The 13,360-nt window shown below is 36.4% G+C and overlaps 1 protein-coding gene across 2 annotated transcripts in view; it reads left to right on the top strand.

Annotated features, from left to right (window-relative positions):
• Positions 1–12,333: 12,333 nt before the first annotated feature.
• LOC142937869 (keratin, type I cytoskeletal 13-like) overlaps positions 12,334–13,360 on the top strand; it is a 2,576-nt gene continuing 1,549 nt past the window's right edge. The window contains exons 1-4 of one of the 2 annotated variants that reach the window (XM_076080972.1): positions 12,334–12,422; positions 12,486–12,759; positions 13,154–13,236; positions 13,316–13,360. The exon at positions 13,316–13,360 is cut by the window's right edge and continues 274 nt beyond it. In XM_076080972.1, coding sequence (XP_075937087.1) covers positions 12,334–12,422; positions 12,486–12,759; positions 13,154–13,236; positions 13,316–13,360 — 491 coding nt within the window. Of the gene's footprint in view, positions 12,760–13,153; positions 13,237–13,315 lie in introns of both variants that reach the window. The other variant, XM_076080973.1, reaches the window with a different exon arrangement.

The raw sequence follows: 13,360 nt of genomic DNA, 5'->3' as shown, positions 1-13,360 counted from the left end.
CCTGACAAGGTTAACAGGTATTTCCCAGAGGCCTGCTGGAACAGAGCCTCACACACACACACACACACACACACACAATACATAATAGAACATGTTCTATTACTCACAGGTTAACTACGTTCACCTGTGATTAGAACTTGAGAGAGAAACGTTAATAAAAAGACGTGTGAGCGCCACGTTACAGAAACACAGTATAGAGCATTTAACAGGCTTTGGCCATATAGCATTCTACAGAAGAAGATGAAAATACAATTCACTTCAGTCTGTTATAAAGGTCGACGTGGTTCAGTGGGGAGTAGTCTCTCTGTGGAGGGTCAGGGACATGAACCCTCGCAGCTGAAGCTCAGAGTGAAGTGGAAGAACCGGAGCAGGCTGAACAAACAGGTTGATCACAGGAGAGAGCTGGCTGCAGATGAATAGAAGCAGAGAGAAAGTTATGAAGACGTGTGTGGAATTATGTTCCAGCCTCAGATTGAGCAATACTCACATCGTGGCTCGATGTGGGAAAGTAATCAAGTGTAATTAAAGTAATAAAGAGCAGCTGACACAGTCAGCACTATACTCACAAAGGATCTGACCTCATCAGCTCGTTATGAGTTTGTGCTGCTTATCGTCAGCCTGAAGCACATCAGAAAACAACCTCTGTCAGATGGGATCATGTTGATGAGGACTGAAGCAGAGGAGCATGTTCTCTGTAGAGCTGTGCTGCAGCAAACGTCCCAGAATGATTTAATGCAAAAACATGAAGGTATCAAACACGTATTAATACTTTACAGTTAAATATTTAACCTTTATTCCAACATGAAAAAAAGCAGAAATAACACTTTGATAAACACGTCAGGACATCTTATCATATAATAATAATATATATATATCATATAATAATAATATATATATCATATAATAATATATATATATCATATAATAATAATAAATATATCATATAATAATATATATATATCATATAATAATATATATATATCATATAATAATAATATATATATATCATATAATAATAATATATATATCATATAATAATATATATATATCATATAATAATAATAAATATATCATATAATAATATATATATATCATATAATAATATATATATATCATATAATAATAATAAATATATCATATAATAATAATATATATATCATATAATAATATATATATATCATATAATAATATATATATATCATATAATAATAATAAATATATCATATAATAATAATATATATATCATATAATAATATATATATATCATATAATAATAATAAATATATCATATAATAATAATATATATATCATATAATAATATATATATATCATATAATAATATATATATATCATATAATAATATATATATCATATAATAATAATATATATATATCATATAATAATATATATATCATATAATAATAATATATATATATCATATAATAATAATAAATATATCATATAATAATAATATATATATCATATAATAATATATATATATCATATAATAATAATATATATATCATATAATAATAATAAATATATCATATAATAATATATATATATCATATAATAATAATATATATATCATATAATAATAATAAATATATCATATAATAATAATATATATATCATATAATAATATATATATATCATATAATAATATATATATCATATAATAATATATATATATCATATAATAATATATATATCATATAATAATATATATATATCATATAATATATATATATATCATATAATAATATATATATCATATAATAATATATATATATCATATAATAATATATATATATAATATAATAATATATATATATCATATAATAATATATATATCATATAATAATAATATATATATATCATATAATAATATATATATCATATAATAATAATATATATATATCATATAATAATATATATATATCATATAATAATATATATATATAATATAATAATATATATATATCATATAATAATATATATATCATATAATAATAATATATATATATCATATAATAATATATATATATCATATAATAATATATATATCATATAATAATAATATATATATATCATATAATAATATATATATCATATAATAATAATATATATATATCATATAATAATAATAAATATATCATATAATAATAATATATATATCATATAATAATATATATATATCATATAATAATAATATATATATCATATAATAATAATAAATATATCATATAATAATATATATATATCATATAATAATAATATATATATCATATAATAATAATAAATATATCATATAATAATAATATATATATCATATAATAATATATATATATCATATAATAATATATATATCATATAATAATATATATATATCATATAATAATATATATATCATATAATAATATATATATATCATATAATATATATATATATCATATAATAATATATATATCATATAATAATATATATATATCATATAATAATATATATATCATATAATAATATATATATATCATATAATAATAATATATATATATCATATAATAATAATAAATATATCATATAATAATAATATATATATCATATAATAATATATATATATCATATAATAATAATATATATATCATATAATAATATATATATATCATATAATAATAATATATATATCATATAATAATATATATATCATATAATAATAATATATATATATCATATAATAATAATAAATATATCATATAATAATAATATATATATCATATAATAATATATATATATCATATAATAATAATATATATATATCATATAATAATAATATATATATATCATATAATAATAATAAATATATCATATAATAATAATATATATATCATATAATAATATATATATATCATATAATAATAATATATATATCATATAATAATATATATATATCATATAATAATAATATATATATCATATAATAATAATATATATATATCATATAATAATATATATATCATATAATAATAATATATATATATCATATAATAATATATATATCATATAATAATAATATATATATATCATATAATAATAATAAATATATCATATAATAATAATATATATATCATATAATAATATATATATATCATATAATAATAATATATATATCATATAATAATATATATATATCATATAATAATAATATATATATCATATAATAATAATATATATATATCATATAATAATATATATATCATATAATAATAATATATATATATCATATAATAATAATAAATATATCATATAATAATAATATATATATAATATAATAATATATATATATCATATAATAATAATAAATATATCATATATATCACCTGGTCATAGAGGATCAGGTCTACACTGAGACTGGTTCATATAGAGGATCAGTACTACACTGAGACTGGTTCATATAGAGGATCAGTACTACACTGAGACTGGTTCATATAGAGGATCAGTACTACACTGAGACTGGTTCATATAGAGGATCAGTACTACACTGAGACTGGTTCATATAGAGGATCAGGACTACACTGAGACTGGTTCATATAGAGGATCAGGACTACACTGAGACTGGTTCATAGAGAGGATCAGGACTACACTGAGACTGGTTCATAGAGAGGATCAGGACTACACTGAGACTGGTTCATATAGAGGATCAGTACTACACTGAGACTGGTTCATATAGAGGATCAGGACTACACTGAGACTGGTTCATAGAGAGGATCAGGACTACACTGAGACTGGTTCATGTAGAGGATCAGGACTACACTGAGACTGGTTCATATAGAGGATCAGGACTACACTGAGACTGGTTCATATAGAGGATCAGGACTACACTGAGACTGGTTCATAGAGAGGATCAGGACTACACTGAGACTGGTTCATGTAGAGGATCAGGACTACACTGAGACTGGTTCATATAGAGGATCAGTACTACACTGAGACTGGTTCATATAGAGGATCAGTACTACACTGAGACTGGTTCATAGAGAGGATCAGGTCTACACTGAGACTGGTTCATATAGAGGATCAGTACTACACTGAGACTGGTTCATATAGAGGATCAGTACTACACTGAGACTGGTTCATAGAGAGGATCAGGACTACACTGAGACTGGTTCATGTAGAGGATCAGGACTACACTGAGACTGGTTCATATAGAGGATCAGGACTACACTGAGACTGGTTCATGTAGAGGATCAGGACTACACTGAGACTGGTTCATAGAGAGGATCAGTACTACACTGAGACTGGTTCATATAGAGGATCAGGACTACACTGAGACTGGTTCATAGAGAGGATCAGGACTACACTGAGACTGGTTCATATAGAGGATCAGGACTACACTGAGACTGGTTCATGTAGAGGATCAGGACTACACTGAGACTGGTTCATATAGAGGATCAGGACTACACTGAGACTGGTTCATAGAGAGGATCAGGACTACACTGAGACTGGTTCATATAGAGGATCAGGACTACACTGAGACTGGTTCATGTAGAGGATCAGGACTACACTGAGACTGGTTCATATAGAGGATCAGGACTACACTGAGACTGGTTCATGTAGAGGATCAGGACTACACTGAGACTGGTTCATATAGAGGATCAGGACTACACTGAGACTGGTTCATATAGAGGATCAGGACTACACTGAGACTGGTTCATGTAGAGGATCAGGACTACACTGAGACTGGTTCATATAGAGGATCAGGACTACACTGAGACTGGTTCATATAGAGGATCAGGACTACACTGAGACTGGTTCATGTAGAGGTGGTGGTGAGGAGGTGAGGAGGGGAGGAGAGGAGGTGAGGAGGAGAGGAGGTGAGGAGAGGAGGTGAGGAGGAGAGGAGGGGAGGAGGAGAGGAGGTGAGGAGGAGAGGAGGGGAGGAGGTGAGGAGGGGAGGAGGTGTAGAGGGGAGGAGGAGAGGAGGAGAGGAGGTGAGGAGGTGAGGAGGAGAGGAGGTGAGGAGGTGAGGAGGAGAGGAGTAGAGGAGTAGAGGAGTAGAGGAGTAGAGGAGTAGAGGAGTAGAGGAGTAGAGGAGGGGAGGAGGAGAGGAGGTGAGGAGGAGAGGAGGGGAGGAGGTGAGGAGGGGAGGAGGTGTAGAGGGGAGGAGGAGAGGAGGAGAGGAGGAGAGGAGGTGAGGAGGAGAGGAGAGGAGGTGAGGAGGTGAGGAGGAGAGGAGTAGAGGAGTAGAGGAGTAGAGGAGTAGAGGAGTAGAGGAGTAGAGGAGTAGAGGAGTAGAGGAGCGGGCACGTTGGGACAGAACACAGCGAACGTGTGAAGGTCTCTGCAGGAGAACAGAAGCATGATGTCGTCCAGCGCTCTGACTCATTGTGCCAAAGAAATGTTTTTAAATAAAGAACTTTATTGAAAAGTTAAAAAGTTTGCGTGAGAAGTGCTGACGGAGCAATAATTGATTGTTGAATAAAAGCAAATAAAAAGAGAGAAGAAGAAGAAGAAGATTTGCGAGAAGCCCAGAGGGGACTAAAGGAAACTGACAAATAATTTATGGCTCGGTCACACCCTGAAGAGGAGGAGGAAGCTGACCTTCATCATCAGCTCATATTTCATATTTATGAGCTGAAGATGTTTTATGACTTTAATCTGCTCCTCAACACAAACCTGCTGCTCTACTGATCATATAAGTACAAGTTTGAGGTACTTGTATGCTGACAGCTGCCTAATGAGTACTTTTACTTTACATCTATTGTGCTTTAACACGTTTGTCCTTTTGAAAGCAGACGTTTGAGCTTTTTCTTCTCTACGAAAGTAAGACGTGTTCCATGCAGAGACAGAGAGACAGATACAGCTGCATGGATCACAGCTCAATACTGTTTCTATGTGTGTGTTATGTCTTTATTTACCATACATTTGTTCAAATAATCTCTGTTTCTGCCTGAGAGAAAACATGTCCAACACTGTTATTAAACGGCAGAAATAAAGACGACTTCTAGTATTGTGACTTCTGCACATTTTCAATAAACTCTCTGAACTCGTCAGTTTCTTTTGTGATTCTCAGCAGGAAGCTGCAGATGACCTGAAGCACTCTGTATGAAGATCTATAATTATAGTTCATGACTGATGCTCTTAAGAACATACTGGATTGTTGTTCATGGGAACATGCAGCTGCTTGAACCATTTCAACGTTCATCAACTTTAAGTTGACATGCTCTCATAACCTTTTGTTTAAAGGCCAACATCACCTGCAGGCACATACCTGTTGAGCTCAGACCTGCAGATCAAACACCAACCGGAGGAGGAGGAGGAGGAGGAGGAGGAGGAGGAGGAGGAGGAGGCCCACTCTCCATAATGATCTGATGTCTGAATGCTTTGTGCAAACTGGACTCAGACAAGAAGTGAACTATTTGTGTTGGAGAGAGAGAGACAGTCCAGAATTAAAATAAAAAATGAAACTAAACACACTTTAAAACTCCATTCAGACTGGATTTATATCCAATTCAACCTCCTGCTCTGGTCACCAACACTAATACCACCAACACCACCACCAACACTACCACCAACACTAATACCACCAACACCAACACCACCACCAACACTACCACCAACACTAATACCACCAACACCAACACTACCACCAACACTACCACCACCAACACCAACACTAATACCACCAACACTACTACCACCAACACTACCACCACCACCAACACTACTACCACCAACACTACTACCACCAACACCAACACCACCACCAACACCAACACTACCACCAACACCAACACTACCGCTCAGCTTCAATCACTGATGTTAAAACCCACAAACCAAGCCAGAAATCTAGGTGTAGTTATGGATTCAGACCTCAACCTGAACAGCCTCATCAAGACTATTACAAAATCAGCCTCCTATCACCTGAAGAATATATCAAGGATTAGAGGATTTATGTCTCAACAGGATTTGGAAAAACTTGTCCATGCATTTATCTTCAGCAGACTAGACTACTGTAACGGTGTGTTTACAGGTCTCTGTAAAAAGTCTGTCAGAACGCTGCAGCTCGAGTCCTCACTAAGACCAGGAGGGTGGATCACATTACTCCAGTTCTGAGGTCTTTGCACTGGCTTCCTGTCAAACAAAGAATTGACTTTAAAATCCTGCTGTTGGTTTATAAAGCACTGAATGGTTTAGGGCCAAAATACATCTCTGATCTGCTGCTACCTTATGAACCATCCCGACCCCTTAGGTCGTCTGGGACCGGTCTACTTCCTGTTCCCAGAGTCAGAACTAAACATGGAGAAGCAGCGTTCAGTTTTTCTGCTCCACATATCTGGAACAAAGTCCCAGAAAGCTGCAGGTCTGCTGAGACCCTCAGCTCCTTCAAATCAAGATTGAAGACTTTTCTGTTTACTGCCTTTAATTGAACCAGATTCAATTAATATATTAATCAATTTCCTGCATTTCTGCATTTTACTACTGTATTTTATTTCTTACACTGTTTTTTAATGTTTTAATGAATGTTCTTAATTGTTTTTAAATCTCCTTTTCTTTTGCCTTATGTTTTGATGCTTTTAATGGTTTTATGTGAAGCACTTTGAATTACCTTGTTGAAATGTGCTATACAAATAAACTTGCCTTGCCTACTACTACCACCACCACCAACACTACTACCACCACCACCAACACTACCACCACCACCACCACCACTACTACCACCACCACCAACACTACTACCACCACCACCAACACTACTACCACCACCACCAACACTACCACCACCACCACCACTACTACCACCACCACCACCACTACTACCACCACCACCAACACTACTACTACCACCACCACCACTACTACCACCACCACCAACACTACTACCACCACCACCAACACTACTACCACCACCACCACTACTACCACCACCACCAACACTACTACCACCACCACCACCACTACTACCACCACCACCAACACTACTACCACCACCACCACCACTACTACCACCACCACCAACACTACTACCACCACCACCAACACTACTACCACCACCACCACCACTACTACCACCACCACCACCACTACTACCACCACCACCAACACTACCACCACCACCAACACTACTACCACCACCACCACCACTACTACCACCACCACCAACACTACTACCACCACCACCAACACTACTACCACCACCACCACCACTACTACCACCACCACCAACACTACTACCACCACCACCAACACTACTACCACCACCACCAACACTACTACCACCACCACCAACACTACTACCACCACCACCACCACTACTACCACCACCACCAACACTACCACCACCACCAACACTACTACCACCACCACCACCGCGTCCACGTGAAATTTGTTTTTTCAGCTGCAACTGATTTTGCAGATTTAAGTTGTTTGTTAACAGTGAGGAGATTTTTCCATCAATTCAAATGTACCATGAAACTAATGTTATCCATAATCTGCTGCTCTGTTATGTCACATATTCTTAATTTAAATCCACCAGACATTTAAGAAAGTGGTTGCTTTCAATAACAGAAATAACAAATAAAAAGTTTAAGACCAATAAATTATTGCAGTTTTTCATTTCATTGCTGTATTTCTACTTCTTACTTGTTGACCTTTTAGTTCTTCAGGTGTGTTGGGCAGACACACCTTGTATACCTGCAGGCCATAAGCCCCGCCCTCTCAGGTTACAGCGGTTATGTAAGGAAGTTGCTGCAGGTGGAGGATTCAGCTGAATGTTGACAGGTTTGTGATGGGGGCGAGGCTTATTAATGTGTGTGTGTGTGTGTCAGACAATAGCTGTCAGTCATTAAACACAGCGGACGCCAACTTCCTGTCACAGTGTGTTCTGAAGCTGCCGATGATTTGTGGGATTGAATATTTTCTGAGCATGTTGATGCGACAGTACGAGCATGAACAGAAAAGAAAAACCTCGTTGATTCTGCAGAACATTTACTGTTAAATATAAAGGTGTAATGCAGGCTGTCAAACATACGGCACGAGGGCCAGAACGGGCCCACCAAAGCGTCCGATCCGGTCCACTGCGGAACTTCACAAAGTGTGAAAATTGCAGAGAAGTCATTCATTTCTATTAAGAGGAGCATGCCCTTTGTTGGATGCGTTATTTTAGAATAAGCTGCTGTTCAAGAGGAGACGAGAAGGAAAATGTCTTAAAGGAGAAACGTGCACCAAGTGTTTCGCTTTGTGGGTTCACAAAACTTCTGAGTGCAAAAATACAAGAACATACAGACGACTGAGAACAGAGAGGATACGTGAATTGTTGTCGAGTGTGTGAGTCAGTGAAACATCTCAGGATTGTAAGTCGCTTTGGATAAAAGCGTCTGCTAAATGACTGTAATGTAATGTAATGTAATGGATGTTCTTCTGTTTTTGTAAATTTGTTCATTAATTGTGGATGTTTTCAAAATGTATTTGTAATTTTTAGAGAAACATTTTGGGATTATTGTTATTTATAGGTTAGTATCAGGAGACAAACCTCCGGTTCTGTAAAGTGAAGTCAAAGCTTCATGTGTTAAAGCTGCATCCTCTCTAGTGTCCACCAGGGGGCGACTCCTCTGGTTGTATAGAAGTCTATGAGAAAATGACTCTACTTCTCTCTTGATTTATTACCTCAGTAAACATTGTAAACATGAGTTTATGGTCTCAATCTCTAGTTTCAAGTCTTCTTCAATACAGCATGATGTTCATTTAGTACATTATGGTCCATTTAGAGTCAAACAGACCATAAAGCAGGGGATGCTTTAGGGTGGGGCTACATGGTGATTGACAGGTCTGTACCAGAGACCCACTTTGTATTTAATCCAATAAACAAAAACTATCAAAACTTACAGATGTTTTATTGACGAGCCCTGAGCTCTACTTCCTGGTCCTCTCATGGTGGTCTGAGGTCAGACTGGACGCTACATTGACTCTCTAGCATCTTTCCAGGTTACAAGTGGTACTACAAGACGGGACGGGGCCGCGGCCGCGGCTAGCTGGTTAGCTGGTTAGCTAATATTAGCAGATATCTCCGTCTTTGACATCAGCACGGTGACCTCTTCAGCTTCTGGTGATCATGTTTGTTCATTTATTGAATGATTTTAACAACAATCGTACACTTTGAAACTTTAAACTTTCTTTTCAGATAGAACTTCATACATACGTTTTGTTTCTTGATATAACTATCAGATCACGACAGTCCGCCTCCATGTTTTTTTTGTTCTTCTGAGTTTCTGACATTTTTTTCCTATAAACACTCAATGTGTTGCTGGACTGAATGGTCTGTTTAGTTTAGTTTATTTATTTTGCACAATTTAAACAATAGACAATAAAACAACAGATATTAATATTATCACAGATCAGGAAGAGGCAGAAAGCCAACTGGACTTATTTGAAGCCTCCACCTATATAATATTAAAATATGACAATATTACAGAGAACATAAAATAAACATGCATAAGATATACGTAAAATATTACTGTTGGTGCGTTATTACCGTTAAAACACTTCAAATAAGTAAGGATTTAAGTCTGAGTGCAGCTGATTACTTTCTGTGTCGAGATGCATCACATTGTTATAAAATGAATTATGTGTCGTTATTTGTTCATTGAAAACTGAGCCGTGCTTTACTTCTCTGTACTTCTCCTCCTTTCAAAGCTGAATAACTCAAGTGTCTACGCCTCTTAAACAAACATACTGCCGTTTGTTTAAATCCAGGTTGAATGAAGTGGGTGTTGTACATTCCTGTCAGTTGCCCTGCAGCCTGAGAGCTGCTCACGGTGGGAATGAGCCTGCAGCAGAATGCCACGCGGTCACACCCGCTCTGAGATCTACTGATCTATCTGCCCAGTTTGTAATAACTTGTAATAGTAGAAGTCAAACTACTGAATTAGAAGTCAAAGTTTGTCTACATAAATATTTTGGGGGAGAAGTTGACTAAAACTCCCAAAGTGCATTTCTGCAAAACTGAGGAGTTTATCTGCAGCTCAAAGCAGATAAACTCTGAAATGAGCTGATTGAATTCAGCAGCTCTGGCGCTGCATTTAATCAGCAACGAGGCGAGATGTTCAGGAACATCGTTAACAGAACAGAATGGAGAGAAGCAGCGGCCTGCTCCATTGTTAGCAGTCGTTAGCTACATGACCTCCGTTAGCTCCGTTAGCTTGTTTATATTAGCGGTCCCTTCAGGATGTACAGCGTTCATCAGTTGAACGCCAAATAAAAATCTTGATGTGAACCGGAATATAGAAGAAACTCTACATATAAATGTATATAAATAATAACACGCTGCTGTATTTACGCCTAGATGACGTTATTGTGAGTGTTGATGGAGCAGCTCCAATGTTAGCTTAGCATAGCACCGATCGATCCGAGCTTCATCCAGAAAACAAACGTTTTTAAAGTAGTTTGCTTGTCGTCTTACAGACAGAACTGACAAAACGTGAACTCACATTCTTTACAAATCTGCATTGTTATCGAGTCGTTTCTGCATCATTTTGATTATACAGTTAAATATGTTTGTTTGGGTTCATCTTAAGATCCACCAGAGGGGCGTTTACTGACCTGTTTTATATCAGAGAAGTGAACGCTGGTGTTGGAATTTATCCACCCCATTCTGTGAATTCAATTTATTATTAATATTATTTTTATTATTTTTGTCATTATTATTTTATCATTATAATGATTATTATTGGCATTTTTTAAATTAAATAATGATGTAACATTACAAGAAGTCTTCCAAAGCTGCATCCTCTCGGTAAAGCTTGAACCTGGTGATGGTTTAGTTTGTTCTTGTTCCATTAAAACACTTTTAAATGCAATAATCTGCCATAAACTCTGTGGTGTGAAGAGCAACACCAGCAGGACTTTAACGGCTCTCTGGTGACTCCGTCTTTGTTCTATTGATCTCAGTCTTTGTGCTGAAACTAACCACAGGTTTTACTCTTCAGACCAGAGAGAGTCCTGTTTCTCTGCTGCCAAGAATGTGTCAACTCCTTAAATCGTTAATAACAGATTTGAGGTTGCTGGTTGAGCTTAAAGATGAATGTGTCAGGACTCGCCCTGCAGCAGGTGATGGGAGGACTCTAACATACCTGTTAACCTTTTCAGCTGAATTAAAGAATAACAAGTGTCTCCTCCTCCTCCTCCGCCTCCGCCTCCTCCTCCAACAGTATAAAAAAAAGGGGCTCTCTTCCCTCCTCACTCTCTCTTCTCTCTGGCTGAAGCAGGTAGTGATCCTCCTCATCAACACTCAACATGTTCACCAGCAGGAGCTCCTTGGGAGGTGGAATGTACGGCAGCTCCATGTCAATAGGAGGAGGTCGAGCGTCCAGCGGCTCCATGTACGGTGGAGCAGGAGGCTCCTCCGTTAAGATCTCCAGCAGCTCCTCTCAGTATGCCAGCGGCGGCGGCGGCTATGGCGGCGGCGGCTATGGCGGCGGCGGCGGCGGCAGCAGCTACAGCTTCAGCTCTGGTGGAGGTTCTGGGTTTGGCTTCGGCTCTGGAGGTGGTGGCGGTGGCGGCGGCAGCGTCGACATCTCCGTCAGCGAGAAGGCCACCATGCAGAACCTGAACGACCGGCTGGCCACCTACCTGGACAAGGTCCGCAAGCTGGAGGTGGCCAACGGGGAGCTGGAGCTGAAGATCAGGCAGTTCCTGGAGAGCAAGACGTCGCCGTCCTCCAGAGACTACAGTGTCTACTACGCCACCATCACAGAGCTGCAGCAAAAGGTAGGCTTCACCTGGGGGGGTCATGTGACCCCACAACAGGAAGTGCTGCACGTTATCATCCAGTGAGAAGTTAAACATGAACACTGTGATTAAACTTTAATCTGACTCAGAAACCAAAATCAGCTGTTAACCGTCTCGTGATACAGTTAAAGTAGTACTAGTAGTACTCAGAAGTACAAGTACACAGCGTGTGACATCATGCAATTAGTGTAACGAGACAGCTGACCTTTTCTCTTATTGTGTGAAAACTCGAAGTTGAGTTCAAATTAAATTTCTTTCTGTAAAAATCACAAGAGTCTCAAAGTGAAAGGGAGACATTTACATGATTAGATAGTTTCCCGTCATGAGAACTTTAACAGATAACTCTTTTATTTCATCTTTTTTTATCTCCCAGATCCAGGATGCCACCAAAATCAACGGCGGCATCTACCTGTCCATCGACAACGCCAAACTGGCCACTGACGACTTCAGGCTCAAGTCAGTGAACAAATTCGTTTCAACACGTTTCCTTTCAGCCGCTTCAGAAACTAAACCCTCTTCTTTTGTCCTGCTGCAGGTATGAGAACGAGCTGGCCATGCGTCAGTCGGTGGAGGCCGACAT

Source organism: Anarhichas minor, unplaced genomic scaffold (assembly GCF_050575085.1).
Source record: "Anarhichas minor isolate MPS153535 unplaced genomic scaffold, ASM5057508v1 ptg000077l, whole genome shotgun sequence".
Taxonomy (NCBI): Eukaryota; Metazoa; Chordata; class Actinopteri; order Perciformes; family Anarhichadidae; genus Anarhichas; species Anarhichas minor.
The sequence above is the reverse complement of the archived record's forward strand: the minus strand, read 5'-3'. Positions and strand labels throughout refer to the sequence as shown.